Genomic DNA, 18,215 nt, shown 5'->3' with positions numbered 1-18,215 from the left:
AGTAATATGGTATTAGGTGAACTTTTGTTAATAGGTGACGTTATCATAAACACATTGAGAAAATGTTCAGTTTGCAGACATAATAATTAAGAAATTATTTTTAAAAACATACAATATTTGGTAGAACACATCTATACCAAGAACAATTAGGTCGTGTGGTCAATGTTAATGTGAAGTTAAGCTTAGAGCTCACATTGGCCAAGGAATGACACCTGAAACTCTAGTCTTTTAAAGAGCAGAAGGTAGACAAAATTTGCTTAGCAAATGTGGAGTTATCTGCTTACTTAAGTTTTGGCTCAGAGTTAGTCACATAGCTATTATCCCTTGAATTGAAATGTCACAGAGATTCTACATCTGTGGTCACTTGTAGGAAAATTTATTTAGAATTGAAAGAATGTAGTGATCAACCTGATATCACTTATCCCTACAAATATAACCAAAGCTAGTCAAGTCTCTGGAGACAGAAAAGGAAGAGAAGAAAAAGAAAGGACCTAATGTTTAGACAGAAGAAAAGATATGTAAAAAAAAAAAGAGCAAGTAATGAGAAAGGATGGAATTAGGGAAAAGAGATGAAAGGAATTAATGTGGGGGTAGTCCATATCCAAAAGGTTGGAGATGGGAGAGGGGAAAGAAGAGCATGGTGGATGATACATGGTAAGAAAGGCAGGGACTTATGAGCAATCATTTAAAAGGTGTTGGGGCAAAGGATGTTAGAAACACTTACCGAATACTTTTTCATGACCATCTAAAAAGTGAAATGAAGAGTTCAGGCAGATATGAAAGAAAAAGATAAATTAATCTTATTGACTATTTTGAAATTATAAATATTTTTTCATTATTCATACTCACACAAAACAGGAAAACACATATGGAATATGCATATACACTCAGGAGCATAAGCATTTCCTCACACACATGCACACACAATACACACTTATACAAAGAAGCTCACACATTCTCAGTGACCAAACCCTCTCTTTTGCTCAACAACACATTCCAGAAATAGAGAGTGGCATAATCTGAGACATTTAAGAACACTGAGAGATAATTTCAGGAATCTTGTTTTTAGAATTTACCTTTTATAAAAGCTTATAATCACTTTTAACATTAGTTAGATTTTCAGTTTGTGAGATATAAGTTATTTGGATGTTAGCATACATGTTGAGAGGTCACAGTAGCTTTCATCAAAAAACTAGATGAAATATTTAATTGCAGGATTGGAAACAAATTCATCCAGAATTTACTGGGTGTCTCTATTCACATTTATGTCACCAATGAACATACCTACTTGTGTTATTTGGTTTCTGTTCTGACCCTCTCCTAAATGATACACATTTGATTTAAATTCAATGATGTAAGAAACATAAAATGATCAATATCAGTGAAGCAAGTTATAAATTACAGGATATGAGAGTAACTTAGATTAATGTATTACACAACAGCCACACTGAAAATGACAATAATTCCCAGATATGTGATTACTACCATTAAATGGACAGGAAGTAAATCTTTGCAGATTTTGCAACAACAAAGCAAATCACAGAAGGATAAATGGGTAAAACTGAAAAAAATAGTCCATATAGCAAGCATCCATTGTAAAGACAGAAAGGTGAGACAAAATCATACAAGAATGTGTGCATGTTGACTCTGAAGAAGATGGAGATTGAGCATTGATGACAAAGGTACAATAATAGATGAAACCATGTCTAGAGCCACAGGAAATACATTAATGAGATTTGCCTTTTTCACCTAACATTTACTAACAAAGTCAAAGGAACTAATAAACAATTCAAGAAATGAAGTAACATGACAGGAAGGGAGGAGGACTAAATTTTCAGACACATCCTTGGTTTTCTTTGTATTCTTAACTGACACACACTTCTGAGCATTTAACCATGGGTTTCAGAGGACATCTCACCAATTAGGGGATAATGTCAATGTATTTTTATAAATACCTGGTTTCCAAATAAATAAGAATGAAAATGACACCATAAAGTGGGGAGGTCAACCTTCTGTCTGAAGTAAATGTCATTACATTCATTGAACTTGCATTGGGTCAACCTCCTTTTCCAAAATTCAATGAAAACAGAGAGAAACTGAACCATAGGAGAGGTACTTGAAAAGGATATTAAAGACCAGGAAAAGGATATTGGAGAGCAGAGTAAAGATAGCCATCTGTCCACAATCCACTTGTAGAAGAAGTTAAGTCAAACTTCATTGTTATTTAATCACTAAGTTGTGTCTGACTTGTTTGTGATCTCATGGACTGTTGTACCAGATTCCTCTGTCCATGGGATTTCCCAGGCAAGAATACTGGAGTGGGTTGCTGTTTCCTTCTCCAGGGGATCTCCCTGACCCAGGGACTGGACCTGCATCTCCTGCATTGTCAGGCAAACTCTTTACCACTGAGCCAGGTGGTAAGCCTCCATGTCAAGACAACAACATACATAATTTTGATACAGATCTGAATTAAATTATCTTTGAAATAAGAAAGTCGCTGAAAACTGTCATTAAAAGATGTTAATATTTTAAGGATTATATCATGTTGAAGGAAAAAAATATATTTGGCAACTTACTAGGGCAATAGTTTCTTAGACTCTCATGTTGAGAACCAAAAGAATAATGTAAACAATAGGATATTTCTTGGGATGTATATTTCTTCTCAAAATGCTAAACAGAATTCAGGTTACTAAGACAATTATTGTGTCATTCAAAATGTAAAGCAAAAAAAAAAAAGGAAAGAAAGGAAAAGATTACTTACGTTGGGAGAAAAATTTGCAAGAATAACATTGGAAATATTATACCTGGAAATGTATTCAGCACAGTGGAAGAATGACTGTTGTTTATGGATCAAGAAATGAAAGCAGAATTTATACAGGCTTTGAAGGGACAATAAATAGGCAAACTTCATCAGCCTGTTAGCAATCTTCTCTGATCTCTGCAGGCTTCAGGAAATCTCATTGACCTAAGTGTGGGCCCGAGATATGGGAACTGAGATGCGTCCTGGCAAATAAACAGGATGGAGTCCAGTTCCTTTCAACCTGATATCCTTTGTCTCATTAACTTTTAAGTAAGCCTATAGCAAGTTGCTGCTGCTGCTGCTGCTAAGTCACTTCAGTCGTGTCAACTCTGTGCGACCCCATAGACAGCAGCCCTCAAGGCTCCCCGTCCCTGGGATTCTCCAGGCAAGAACACAGAGAAAAATTAAATAGAAAGGAAATGATATAGAATGGAAAAGGAATCGAAATAGATTTTAGAAGGCGAAATTAACGAAGTGAACTCTCTATGGGGAAATCTCTAAGTAACAATTGGAGAGGTAAAGGTAGACATTCAGAAACAGTCCATACAAAGAAAGCATGTGGATTATGAGAGTGGGAATGTCAAGCCTCAAGAAATCACTCATGTAAATGAAGTTTGTGAGAAACAAGTTTTAGGATACTTACCGTTTTTCTTCTGGGGTCCTTTAGAAAGATAAAATGGGAAATTTAAGGGCAATATGGAAATGGTATACCAAGAAACAAAATTTATTGTAAAAGTCATATTTAAATTTTAAGTATCCAAATGCAGGTACACACACACACACACACACACACACACACACACACACACACACACACACAGTGGCTTAGAGCTCACTAGGTTAACAGACTATTCTCCAAAGGGAAATAAGTATAAAACAAAATTATTGTATTAATTCTGAAAAAAATTAAAATAAAAAATTCTAAAGTTTTCAGTTAAAGAAATGTTGTTTACCTATATTGAATGCACTATTCTTATTATTTGGCTTATTAGCTCTAATAAACACCTGTGCTTTTACCACATAGATGCAGTCAATTTTGTTACTGCTATACCTAAGAGAGATTGCAACAGGACAAATCACAGAATGTGGGAAATTGAGTAATAAATAAATATCTCACACAACCATTGAAAAGACAAAAAGATGAGACATTTTATAGAAGAATATTAGTATCCTGACTGAGGAAGATAGTGAGTGAGCATTGAAGACAAACGTTCAATGACAGAGGAAACTACGACTCAACACCCAGGTGTAGTACATTATGAAGTACCCAATACATTAACAAGATCTTGCTGTTTTTGTCTAACAGTTACTGACAGCAAAAGATAAATACAAAATTCACCCCCAAAGAACTAACACATCAGGAATGGAGGAGGACTGATTTTTCAAACACTGCCGTCATTTTCTGTGGGGCCTAACCAATACACATTTCTGAAAAGTGGAATCATGAGATTCAAAGGCCATTTTACCACTTAGAGGGAAATACAGTCTTTCTTGGTGGTTCAGATGGTAAAGAATCTTCCTGCAATGAGAGAAACCTATGTTCCATCCCTGGGTCGGTAAGATCCCCTGGAGAAGGGAATGGGTATCCACTCCAGTATTCTTGCCTGGAGAAATCCATGGACAGAGGAGTCTGGTGGACTACGGTCCATGGGGTCACAAAGAGCAGGACATGATGAGTGACTAACACTTTCACTTTTCACTTTTTCATGTTGCACTTCTATATATGCCTGCGTTCCAAAAAGAATAAGATTGAAAATGACACCATGCACAGAGGTAGCATAGCTTGCCCTCAGTGATAAAAGTCATATCAATAACTGGTCTTGCCTTACTCCATTGTCCTTTTTAAGAACATGCAGACAACAAAGAAAACTCATTTGCAAGAGAGGTACTTGCAAAGACATGAGGAGGGACTGAGTCCCTCTGTCCACAAATCTCCCTGTAAGAGCATCATTTAACTCTGACTTCCCAGGACAATGGTTTCATTATCTTTTACATCAAAAATTGAGACTTGAAAGAGAATACAAACAAGTGAACATTTCCTGAGATACAAATATAATACAAATATAATATTGGAGATCTTAAATTCAGGAGTGTTTGGATAAGATACTCAGGTGCAGTGGAAGAATGTGCCTCAAGTTTATAGATGAAGGAAGAATATCAGAATACACACAGGCTTTGATGGGACACAGCAACTGCACTCTGTAGGCAGTTTCTCTCAACTCTGCAGGTTTGGGAAAGTGTCATTGGCTGAAATGTGGACCGGTGAAATTGGAATGTGATAGAGGTGCTATCTAAGGAGGTTTCCTGGGAGACACACAAAGTGAACTCTTAACTTAATGCTCTTCATCTCATCAACTTTTCGGTGAGCCTTATTACAAACCACCAAAAAAAGAAAAAGAAAAAATAAAGACAACGTTAATAGGAAATAAATGATACAGAATAATAATAGAAATTGAAATATATTCTAGGTTGAGAAAACAAATGGAGAGAACTTTCTATGGGGAAGTCTAGAAATAAAATCTGTAAAGGCACACATTCAGGAGAAGGGAAAGACAAGGAAAAGCATTAAGCCTGGAAAGACAAGGCTGCAAGCAATTCAGTCATGTAATAGGGATGTGTGAATAACAAGTTTTTAAAATACTTACTGTTTGTTTTCTGAGTTTCTTCAAAAAAACAAAATGAAAAGTTCAAGGTCAATATCATGAAAATGGAAAACCAAGAAACAAAATTTATTATAAAACATGTATAAATTTATAACTATCTGAATGCAGATACACAGACACCCACCACACACATAGGGGATGGCATCTCACATTGTCAGTAAAGGAATAGGAGTTAAAAAAAAATCTTCAGAAAAAACTATTAAAAGAATAGTTTTGAAGTTTATATTTGAAAAATATTCTTGGGTATCCCTAGTGCCTGGTGCCTCCATGGTAAAGAATCTGCCTGCCAATGCAGGAGACATGGGTTCGATCCCTGGCCCAGGAAGATCTCACATACCACAGAGCAACTAAGCCCATGTGTCACAACTACTGAGCATGTGCTCTGGAATCCGGGAACCACAACTACTGAGCCCACGTGCCACAAATACTGAAGCTTGCACACTCTAGAGCTTGTGTTCTGCCTGCAACAGAGAGAAGTCACTGCAGTGAAAAACCCACCACAACTTGAGAGTAGCCCCTGCTCACCACAACTAGAGAAAAGCCTGCACAACGATGAAGATCCAGCACAGCCAAAAACCAACTAAATAAAATTATACATATATATATATATATCCTTTAGCTTTTTTGCTATTTTGTCATAACAAGTGATTTGGTATTAGGAATATTAGATTTATTAATTATTTATTAAGTATATTATTCATTATTATTAATTATTTATCATTAGGCTTATTAGTTCTAGTAAATTCTTTGGGTTGTTACATAATAGATGGTGTACACTTCATTATTATAATACCTAAGATGCCTTTTTAACTTATATGCAGAGTACATCATGAGAAACGCTGAGCTGGAAGAAGCACAGGCTGGAATCAAGATTGCTGGGAGAAACAACAATAACCTCAGATATGCAGATGACACCACCCTTATGGCAGAAAGTGAAGAGGAAGTAAAAAGCCTCTTGATGAAAGTGAAAGAGGGACTAAAAAAGTTGGCTTAAAGCTCAACATTCAGAAACGAAGATCATGGCAACCGGTCCCATCACTTCATGGGAAATAGATGATGAAACAGTGGAAACAGTGTCAGACTTTATTTTTGGGGCTCCAAAATCACTGCAGATGGTGACTGCAGCCATGAAATTAAAAGATGGTTACTCCTTGGAAGGAAAGTTATGACCAACCTAGATAGCATAATGAAAAGCAGAGACATTCCTTTGCCAACAAAGTCTGTCTAGTCAAGGCTATGGTTTTTCCTGTGGTCATGTATGGATGTGAGAGTTGGACTGTGAAGAAAGCTGAGCGCCGAAGAATTGATGCTTTTGAACTGTGGTGTTGGAGAAGACTCTTGAGAGTCCCTTGGACTGCAAGGAGATCCAACCAGTACATTCTGAAGGAGATCAGCCCTGGGTGTTCTTTGGAAGGAATGATGCTAAAGCTGAAACTCCAGTACTTTGGCCACCGCATGCGAAGAGTTGACTCATTGGAAAAGACTCTGATGCTGGGAGGGATTGGGGCAGGAGGAGAAGGGGATGGCCGAGGATGAAATGGCTGGATGGCATCACAGACTCGATGGACATGAGTCTGAGTGAACTCTGGGAGTTGGTGATGGAAAGGGAGGCCTGGCATGCTGCAATTCATGGGGTTGCAAAGAGTCAGACACGACTGAGTGACTGAACTGAACTGAACTGAACTGAACTGAAGATGCCTTTGAAGACACAAACATTGACTTAACATCTATGGCCAGTGTTGTAAAAGAAATGCAGGAGTTGTTTCCTGGATAATTCTTTTCACATTTTTATCAACTGATGAATACATAAACTGTCAACTGATGACACGATCCTTATGACCAAAGCGAAGAACTAAAGAGCCTCTTGATGAAAGTGAAAGAGGAGAGTGAAAAAGTTGGCTTAAAAGTCAACATTAGATAACAAAGAGCCTGGTACCCAGTCCCATCACATCATGGCAAATTGATGGGAAAACTGTGAAACAGTGAGAAACTTTATTTTCTCGGTCTCCAAAATCACTGCAGATGGTGATTGCAGCCATGAAATTAAAAACGCTTGCTCCTTGGAAGAAAAGCTGTGACAAACGTGAACAGTGTATTAAAAGCAGAGGCAACACTTTGCTGACAAAGATCCAAATGCTGGAGAGGGTGTGGAGAAAAGGGAACCCTCTTACACTGTTGGTGGGAATGCAAACTAGTACAGCCACTATGGAAAACAGTGTGGAGATTCCTTAAAAAACTGCAAATAGAACTGTCTTATGACCCAGCAATCCCCTGCTGGGCATACACATCGAGGAAACCAGAATTTAAAGAAACACATGTACCCCAATGTTCATCGCAGCACTGTTTATAATAGCCAGGACATGGAAGCAACCTAGATGTCCATCAGCAGACGAATGGATAAGAAAGCTGTGGTACATATACACAATGGAGTATTACTCAATCATTAAAAGAATACATTTGAATCAGTTCTAATGAGGTGGATGAAACTGGAGCCGATTATACAGAGTGAAGTAAGCCAGAAAGAAAAACACCAATATAGCATACTAACACATATATACGGAGTTTAGAAAGATGGTATTGATAATCCTGTATGAGAGACAGCAAAAAAGACACAAATGTAAAGAACAGACTTTTGGACTCTGTGGGAGAGGGAGAGGTGGGATGATTTGGGAGAATGGCATTGAAACATGTATACTATCATGTAAGAACGAAAAGCTAGTCTAGGTTCAATACAGGATACAGGATGCTTGGGGCTGGTACACTGGGATGACCCAGAGATGATATGAGGAGGGTGGTGGGAGGGGGGCTCAGGGTTGGGAATTCATGTACACCTGTGGTGGATTCATGTCAATGTAGGGCAAAACCAATACAGTATTATAAAGTTAAAAAATTAAATTAAATTAAAAAAAAAAAAAAAAGCAGAGGCAACACTTTGCCAACAAAGATCTTTAGACTCAAACCTATGGTTTCTCCAGTAGTCATGTATGGATGTGAGAGTTGGACCATGAAGAAAGCTGAACACCAAAGAATTGATGCTTTGTACTGTGGTGTTGGAGAAGACTCTTGAGAGTCTCTTGGACAGCAAGGAAATCCAACCAGTCAAATCTAATGGAAATCAGTCCTGAATATTCATTGGAATGACTGATGCTGAAGTTGAAAATACAATCCTTTGGCCACCTGATGCAAAGAACTGACTCATTGGAAGAGATCCTGATACTGCGGAAGATTGAAGACGGGAAGAGAATGGGACAACAGAGGATGAGATGGTTGATGGCATCACCAACTCAGTGGACATTAGTTTGATTAAGCTCTGGGATTTGGTGATGGACAGGGAAGCCTGGTGTGCTGCAGCCCATGGGGTTGCAAAGAGTCAGACAACACTGAGTGACTGAACTGAATTAAACTGATTCAGTTTGTAAGATAAAATAAGCTATTTGTCTTCCAACAGGAAAACTAAAAGGATAGAAGTATCTATGGCAAAGTCTATATCTTTAAACTCTATCCATAACAATAGTCATATGTTCATTAAATAGATAAATTTTTGAAGTGAATTCCATTGAAATCTAAAATACTGTTGTAATACATCATTACCAAAAATACATTAAACATTAAAAATTATACTCCTGATTGAAAATGATTCAAAGAAATGGAAAGATATTCCATGTTCTTGGATTATAACTAATACTTCTAAAATGTCCACACTAATACCCAGAGCAATAAAAAATTTAATGTGATCCCTAAAATTACCTCTGACATTTTTCACAGAACTATAACAAGTAATATATATGAAATCTCTATGAAATGACAGAAGACCCAGAATTACCAAAGCAGTCCTGAGGAGAGAGAACCAAACTGGAGTCATAACGCTTCCAAACTTCAGACAGTATTCCTATTTTCCAGGAGAATCATGTAAAATTATTTGTATACCTGAAAATGCTTCGACAATATGGTCAAGAGAATTGGATAAATGAACTTCAAATTCAAATTAACTAATGACTGATGTTTACTCATGTCTGAGTGTACAATACATGGAAAAACATTACTTACATGATAGACATCATCTCTCATCTCTAAATGTTTGGTAAGTATCATTGCCATAGAAATGGTCCCTTGAACCTGATATATGTGACAGACATCCTATCTGGATGTGTTTCATAAGGGAAAACAAAACGTACCTATCAGACTAATGCCCTTCATCTCACCAACTACTCAGCAAAATGACTGCAAGTGTCTGGAAAAGCCAATAGCCACAGGTAAAGAATGGTTTGGAATTTAAAAAGAAGGAATGGAAAATAAAAGAATTTTGGGAAACTAAAATGACACTAACTTTAGGTCACTTAAAAAGAAGCGCATAACCGTTTAATTGGGAAATGTAGACATTCAAGAAAGAGCAGGCCAATAGTAGATTCAGATTAAAGGGAGAAAATGTTAACTCAATGATAAACCATCATTTTAACATAGTTGGGACAACAGAGTTTTGAAAATTTACCTATTGTCATTGCAGGTCTTTCTGAAAGAGAAAATAAAGATTAAAGTAAATACAATATACAAATGGGAAGATAATTTAAATGCAATGAAAATTTATGTTTCAAAGTGAGCCCACATGGATGTGCACACAAATACACACATGTACATATCACTGCATGAACACGCATATATTCCCGCAATATACACATGTCCAGTGGCTGAGAGCTCAAATTTTTCTGAAGTGTTTTTTGAAATGAAAATTAACATAAAATGAATGAGTGTTCTGATTTGATAGAACTTTTGAGAAACTTCAGTTCTCATGGTACCCTTTAAAAGTTCCTCATCCTATTTGATACAGCTAGGCTTTTATCATTCAGTTTGTATGATGTGATAAGTACTTTGCCTTTTAGCTAATATGTACATTCATTTTGGTTATTACATCTAAATGATATAAAGCAGCCACAAACACTGAATTGGAGGATCTACCACTACTTCTAGTGGTACTACAGAATATATCACATGGGCTCCAACATTAAAAATATTTTCATCAACTAGGAATGCATAACACTGTGTATGTGAATTTCTCTTTCCTAAATAAAATTTCTCTTAAGTTCCTTGAGAAGAAAAATAAAATAATGATTGTGCAATGGGTCTGAATCAAGTGACTTAAGTATATCTTGGACAAAACTTTCACTTCATCCACTTTGAAACACCCAATGGCTACAGAGGACTAGGATTAGTAAAATTTACTTGACTGAAAAGGAATGCCTTCATTCATTATAATAACAGCACAAATCAAATAACAATATCAGAGAATAATTTAATAGTCAAAGAAGATGAAACCCTTAGTTGCAAAGATAAGATCCGGAAAAAAAAATCATGTAAAATATTCACAACTTAGAGTTGAGATAAATGATTCTTAGAGTTAAAGTGAAAGGCACATGTAACAGATGAAACCATGTTTACATATACAGGGAAACACGCTTATAGGACTTACCTTGCACCCCTTCACCTTTATCAATAAAAAAGAAAGAAACAATTTATTCAGTATTAGTCATGATGTCAGAAAGAAGGAGGACAAAGCTTTCAAATACTTCCAAAGTTGTTTCTGAGGGCTGTATTCTGAGAATACAGACTACAATGTTCAAAGACCATCTCATCAATCAAAGAAAGATTTATTGCACTTCTGTACATGATGCACCTCCTGATGACAAGGGATAGAGATAATTACAGACTGCAAGGCAGTATGATAGCCCTCCCTCTAGGTTAAAGGATGTGTGATATGCCAATCATTGCTTTCTATTGGGCTTTCCACTTTTTGAGAATAAAAGGAAAACACACATTCATAACCAAAAGAGGTACTTGCAAAGAGAAAGAATAGATCAAAGCCACCATTGCCCAATAATCTGTGCATTACATACAGCTTCATTGAAATATTAAATCAATATACAGTGGAATTTCCTTTGAAACAGAAATTGTTTAAAAATACAAATACATGGAGCCTGTTAAAGTTCTAATTGCATTACATTTGCATTTTAAGACAATATCTTAGGCAAAATCCCACAGTAATGATTTCTATGTCTTTCTCAGGAAAAACTGAGAAATCAGAAAAGTAAAACTGTTAGTCGCTCAGTCGTGTCTTACTCTTTGTGAATCCATGGACTGTAGCCTGCCAGGCTCCTCTATCCATGGGATTCTCCAGGCAAGAATACTGGAGTGGGCTGCCATTTCCTCCTCCAGGAATCTTCCACACCAAGGGACTGGACCTGGATCTCCTGCATTGCAGGCAGATTCTTTATGGTCTGAGTGGTACATAGCAATTGGGCATACCCTGTGAATTAAATTCTTTCTACAAACACAAAATAGGAACTGAAGTTTAATAAAAGTAAATTGTCTCATTGGAAAAGTAAAGAGGAAGAATAACACTGTAACATACATGAAAATTTCCATGAGAATCATGAAAGAATATTCATATACTTTGTAAGTGTTCTTGATATATTCTAGAAGTTATTGTTGTTGTTTAGTCACTGAGTCATGTTGGACTCCTTTGCAACCCCATGGACTGTAGTCCACTAGCATCCTCTGTCTGCGGAATTTCCTAGGCAAAGCTGGAGTGGGTTTCCATTTCCTTCTCCATGGGATCTTCTCCGCCCAGGGACTGAACCTGAATGTCCTGCGTTAGCAGGTGTATTTTTAACACTGGGCCACCTGGAAGGTCCAAATATTCAGATACTTTGGAATGCTGGGGTAATACACTATACCAGTGGAATAATGAGGCTCAAATTCATCTTTGACCAATGCACAATATCAGAATTTACACATGCTTTTTAGTTAGACTAACTGAAATCAGCAAATGAGAATCTTGTCTCATCTCTTAGATTATAAAAGCATTGGTGGAATGAAAAGTGGCTCGTGGCTCATGCACGTGGCCTCTGTGACAGGAGTCCTAATATTGGATGTGTTCCAGGAAAAGGTACAAAATGGAAGCAATGTCCCTATCAGACTACTGCCCTTTATCTCATCGCCTTCTGAGTGAAATCATAGCAGATGCTTGGAAAACAGAAAAAGCTAATGTCATAGGGAAAGAGCACTTTGGAATGAAAAGAAAGGAATAGGAAAATACAAAGGAAGAAAGTTGTAAGAAGAGAACCTTCTTACAATCCCAGACTTTTCTAGGAAAAGTCTGTAAGATGTTAATTGAAAAAGTAAAGATAGACCCCCAGAAGTGTGAATCAGTGACTGACATCAGATGAAAAAGCAGGGAACGTTAAGGCCACAGGAGAGTAGTCATTCTACTGAGGGGAGGAGGTTTACAGGATTTCAGAAAATTTACCATACCATGGCCAATGTTGTCATGAAATGAAAATGGAAAGATCAATTTTAATATTATGGATAATGTGAATAAATTTAAATTTAATGCAAAATTTATACATAATAATAACCCAGTGAGGACAATGATGCACACACACACACACCCCCACACACAAATGCTGTGATATAGGGCCAATTTAACCCTGAGGGTATACTTCCTGAAATAAAATTGTTATTAAATTAGTGAATTTAGTGATCTGCGAGAAAATTTTAGGAATAGTAGTTCCCATGGTTGCCTTTTAAAATGTTCCTATCCTTTTAGACATTACTTAGGGTTTTATTATTCAATTTGTATGATTTCATAAGTACACTGATTTTCAATCTACATGCACTGTATTGACTCTTATACAATCTGTTTTCCACAATAAATACTAGATGAGAGGGTCTTGAAGCACTGCTTCCAGAGACACTACAGAGAAATTTATCTGGGCACCTCAATTTACTTTTTAACCAACTGATATATATATATACATAACCTGTGTTTTATTCGTTTTTATTTTTGATACATGCCTAACTAATGTTCTTAATAATAAAACTCCATGAAAAGAGGAAAAGGAAGTGTTACATGGCAGCGGCATGTAACTGTAATGGTTTAAATCAAATGACCTGACATATCTTGGACAAAACTTTCCCATCGGCATTATGGGAAGTGACAATACTTTAGATGTATATTTTTAATAAATTGGCTGCCTCGAAAGGAATATCTGCATAGGTTGCAAAAAAAGACAAATCAAAGAGGAAACAAGTTGGGGTATTTAAATAGCAAGTGATGATGGCAATCGTCAGAGCAAAGATAAGGTTGGCGAAAATAAAGTAAACATATGTAAGTCGAATGAGAATGATTATTTAAGGGTTTAGAGAAAATACGAACAGCAGATAATACTTAGATTATTTAGACAGGGAAATACATTAATGTGATTGCCACTTTCTCCTTCATATGTATTGAGAAAATAAAATCAAGAAATAAACTATTAATTCAAAATGAAGGCACAATATCAGGAAGAAAGGAAAACAGAACTTTCAAAGATTGTTATAGTACTCACTGCAATCCTGACTGGCACACATTTCTGAGAATTGGTGCTACAAGATTGAAAACCATCTCACCAATCAGGAAAATAAAACTGTGTGTGTGTTTTACTTTCTTATACCCCTTATTGAAAAAAAGAACAAGATTGCAAATACTCCATACAAGGAAATAGACTGAAATGCTATTCTATTTCTCTGGGATACAAGATATATCAATCATTTGTCCTTGTATTTTACCTCCTGCATCTTTCAGAATAAAATGAGAATACAGACTTATTCATAAGAGAGATACTTGGAAATAGATGAAAAGAACAGCATAAAGCTGACCATTTTTCCATGACTGTATCTGTGGCTATAGTCATATAAACATTATATACCTGATAAATCAGTATATTCTTGAGTTGAATTCTCTTTGAATTAAAAATTTCCATTGAAAAATTATCATTAAAAGAGGTCATTCAACTTCTAAGAAGTGTATTTGGTATAAGAAATATGTTTTTAAAAACTTACAATAATAGTTGCCCATGCATTACTCCACGAGAAATTGAGAATTAAGAGATATATGATAATTGAACACTCCTGTGCTATAGAACTGCTCTTTACATATTTAATAGAAATCGCAGTTTGTGTTAATGATAAATGTGACATTGAGAATGCCCAAAACAATGTTTATGGTAAAAAAAATTCCAAGAATACTCGTGGGAAATATTTTTACACCTGGGATTCTTCAGACAATAAGTTCTGTCACACAGAATAAGCCTTCATGTCTCATTGTCTAGTGGACTGTGACATAAATTTCATAGGCTTTGAAAGAACAGGAGGACAAATTTCACTAGTATGTGAGATCTGATTAATCTCACCTCTCATCTCTTTTAGTTTGGGCAAGTTTCACTGGCATCGAAATGAGCCCTTAAACTTGAGATATGTGCCAGAGTTCCCATCTTGCAATGTGTTCTGGAAAATTATGCAGAATGGAAACAGTCTGCCTTTCAACTGAATGCTCTTCATCTCAACAACTTCTTAATGAAACCATAACAGATCACAGAAAGACAGAAAACATAATGATTACAGGAACAAAATTATATGGAGCTGAAAAAAATTATTAGGAAACTAAGGAAAGAGAACATAATCTGAGGATCTGCAGCTTAAAAATTAGGGAGGGAAAGGTAGAGACATAGGAAAAGAACAAGACAAGGAGAGGTGTATAGATTAAGAGCATGGGAATCTCAAGGGCTCAAGAAATCAATCATGTGAGAGCAGTCTGTGAGTAACAAGTTTTCAGAAATTTTACCATTTTTTTCCTGAGACTCTTCTGAAAAATAAAATGAGGAGATCAATAAAAACATAATGTAAATACAAATCAAGTACAGAATTAATTCAAAATTTATGTTTAAAACTAATCCTTTCACAATTCAGATAAGCACATTCTTACTCATACAAGCATGCATACATTGCATGTAGGTACACAACACATACACACAGATGCATCGTGTCTGAGGTCTCAGTCTTCTCCATAGCATGCATGCATGCTAAGTCACTTCAGTCGTGTTCAACTCTTTGCGACCCACCAGGCTCCTCTGTCTATGGTATTCTCCATCCAAGAATACTGGAGTGGGTTGCCGTGTTCTCCAGGGAATCTTCCCAACCCAGGGACTGAACATTGTCTCCTGTGGCTCCTGCATTGCAGGTGGATTTTTCACTGCTGAGCCACCAGGGTGGTCCTGTCCATAGCACATTCTCCCCCAAAGGAAAGTTGGCATGAAATGAATGAATGTACTGTCTTGAGAAAAACTGTCAGGAATATTTCTTCTCATGTTCACCTGTTTAAAATGGCCCTGATTCCTTTTGTCACTAGTTAGGCTTTTATTATTCAGTTCATTGAGATTTGTTAAATTTTATTTTGCTTTCAATTACTGCATATACTCAATTTTATATTGCAAAAAGTATGTAGTATAGAATTGCCACAAATGCTAAGTTAGAGAATCCTGAATTATCATTGTAATATATTACAGGGTAATTTTTCTGTGTTACTCTATTTACAAAATTTTGTCAACTGATGAATGCATAAAACTGTGTTTTGTGAATTTCTCTTTAATGCCTAAATTTAAATTCTTCTAAATGGAATTCCATGAAAGGAAGGAGACATTTCTTTAATGGCAGCAGATTAAATCTAAGTCAAATGATCTGAACATATATATTGTGGATAAAACATCCACATTAACCACATGGAAAATGTTAGCACTTCAGAGGTGTGTGATTAATAAAATTTCCTTGACTCAAAGGAATATCTGCATAAATTACAACAACCTGATAAATTAGAGAGTCAATAAGAGGGGATGACGAATAACTGATGAAGCTTTCAGTTGGAAAGATAAGTTTCAAGAACAAATCATGATCTTTGGATGTGAAGAAAAAGGTGTAAGTCACAAATGAGTTAACTCAAGGTAAACAGTGAATTACATTTATAGAAATTACCTTTGACTTCTTCACATTCATGAATAAAATAATTGAGAAAAGCAAAGCAATATGAGGCACAATATCAAGAAGGGAGGAGGATAAAGATTTTATTCACTTCTATAGTATATAGAGCTCCTATCTTTGCATGTGTTTCAGAAAGACAAGCAAATATGCCTATCAACTTGGTTGCCCTTCAGCTCACCAATTGCTCTGTGAAAACATTGCAAGTCTCTAGAAACAAAAAAGTCAATGTCCACAGGTAAAGAACGGTATGGAATAAATGAAGTAAAAATGAAATATGAAAGAAGTTTGTGAAATTAAAAGGAAGTTAACTTTAGGTAACTTTAGGAAAGAAGTGCATAAATATTTAATTGAGAGGGAAGGTAGATATCCAGGAGAAGAGCAAGTCAATGGATGGTTATAGGTTAAAAGGCAAAAGACATCAATGCAAATAGAAACCATCGTTTTGATGGGCTTGAGAGAAGAGGTTTTGAAAATTTACCTGATTTCACTGGAGTTTTTTTCTGAAAAAGGAAATGAAAAGATCAAAATAAATATAAAATTTAAAAAAGGACAGTAATTCAAATTTAATGCAAAAGTTATCTTTCAAGTTGAACCCATGGAGATGTGCAAATATACACATGTATATGCCATTGCTGCTGCTAAGTCCCTTCAGTCGTGTCCGACTCTGTGACCCCAGAGGCAGCCCACCAGGCTCCCCGTCCTGGGATTCTCCAGGCAAGAACACTGGAGTGGGTTGCCATTTCCTTCTCCAATGCATGAAAGAGAAAAGTGAAAGTGAAGCCGCTCAGTTGTGTCCTACTCCTAGTGACCCCATGGACCGCAGCCCACCAGGCTCCTCCGTCCATGGGATTTGCCAGGCAAGAACACTGGAGTGGGTTGCCATTTTCTGCCATTGCAGGAAGGCAAACACTCACATACTTATACATGTGCCCAATACTTGAGAGCCCAGTTTTATCCTGTGAGTATTTTTCTCAAAGTGAAAGTGGACATAAAATTAGTCAGTATTCTGATTGGAGAGAACTTTTTAGAAACAGCAATTCTCATGCTCACCTTAAAATGTTCCTTCTCCTGTTTGAGATAATTATGCTTTTTAATTCAGTTTGTATTTTGTAATAGATACTTTGCCTTTTAATATTTGTATTCAATCTGGTTATTATGACATTTATATGGTATAAAATAGGCACAAATGAATTGGAGGATCCTAAACCACTGCTTCCAGAGGTAATATAAGGTATACCACCTGGGCTCCTCTATTAAGAATATTTTACCCAAGGGATATATAACATGGTGCATGCAAATTTATCTTTTGCTGCTGTTGTTCAGTCGTCCCGCCATGTCTGACTCTTTGCAACCCCAAGGACGGCAGCTCACCAAGACTCCATGTCCCTCACCATCTCCCAGAGTTTGCCCAAGTTCATATTCAGCATATCGATGATAACATCCAGCCATCTCATCCTATTATGCCCTCTTCTCCTTCAGCCCTCAATCTTTCCAAGCATCAAGGATTTTTCCAATGAGTCATCCTTTCTCCTCAGATGGCCAAAATACTGCAGCTTCAGCTTCAGAATTAGTCCTTCCAGTGAATATTCAGGGTTGATCTCCTTAAGATTGACTGGTTTGATGTCCTTGCAGTCCAAAGGACTTTCAGGAGTCTTCTCCAGCACCACAGTTCAAAGGCATCAATTCTTCAGTGTTCTGCCTTCTTTAAGGTCCAGCTCTCACAACGATATGTGACCACTGGGAAGAATATAGTCTTGACTATATGGACCTTTCCTGGTAGAGTAATGTCTCTGCTTTTCAGTACACTGTCTAGGTTTGTCATAGCTTTCCTGCTGATAACAAATCATCGTCTGATTTCATGACTACAGTCACCATCTGCAGTGATTTTGGAGCCCAAGAAAATCTGT

At 36.5% G+C, this 18,215-nt stretch overlaps 1 protein-coding gene across 1 annotated transcript in view; it reads right to left on the bottom strand.

The window, feature by feature from the left end:
• The window catches only part of LOC105605908 (butyrophilin subfamily 2 member A1-like), a 102,327-nt gene extending 87,188 nt beyond the window's left edge, over positions 1–15,139 (bottom strand). The window contains exons 1-6 of the mRNA XM_060403226.1: positions 15,119–15,139; positions 10,928–10,942; positions 9,953–9,973; positions 5,446–5,463; positions 3,444–3,461; positions 725–745 (exon numbers count right to left, since the gene is read on the bottom strand). Coding sequence (XP_060259209.1) covers positions 725–745; positions 3,444–3,461; positions 5,446–5,463; positions 9,953–9,962 — 67 coding nt within the window. The 5' untranslated portion in view covers positions 9,963–9,973; positions 10,928–10,942; positions 15,119–15,139. The remainder of the gene's footprint in view (positions 1–724; positions 746–3,443; positions 3,462–5,445; positions 5,464–9,952; positions 9,974–10,927; positions 10,943–15,118) is intronic.
• Between the last annotated feature and the right edge of the window lie 3,076 nt (positions 15,140–18,215).

This window comes from Ovis aries, chromosome 20 (genome assembly GCF_016772045.2).
Source record: "Ovis aries strain OAR_USU_Benz2616 breed Rambouillet chromosome 20, ARS-UI_Ramb_v3.0, whole genome shotgun sequence".
Taxonomy (NCBI): domain Eukaryota; kingdom Metazoa; phylum Chordata; class Mammalia; order Artiodactyla; family Bovidae; genus Ovis; species Ovis aries.
The sequence above is the reverse complement of the archived record's forward strand: the minus strand, read 5'-3'. Positions and strand labels throughout refer to the sequence as shown.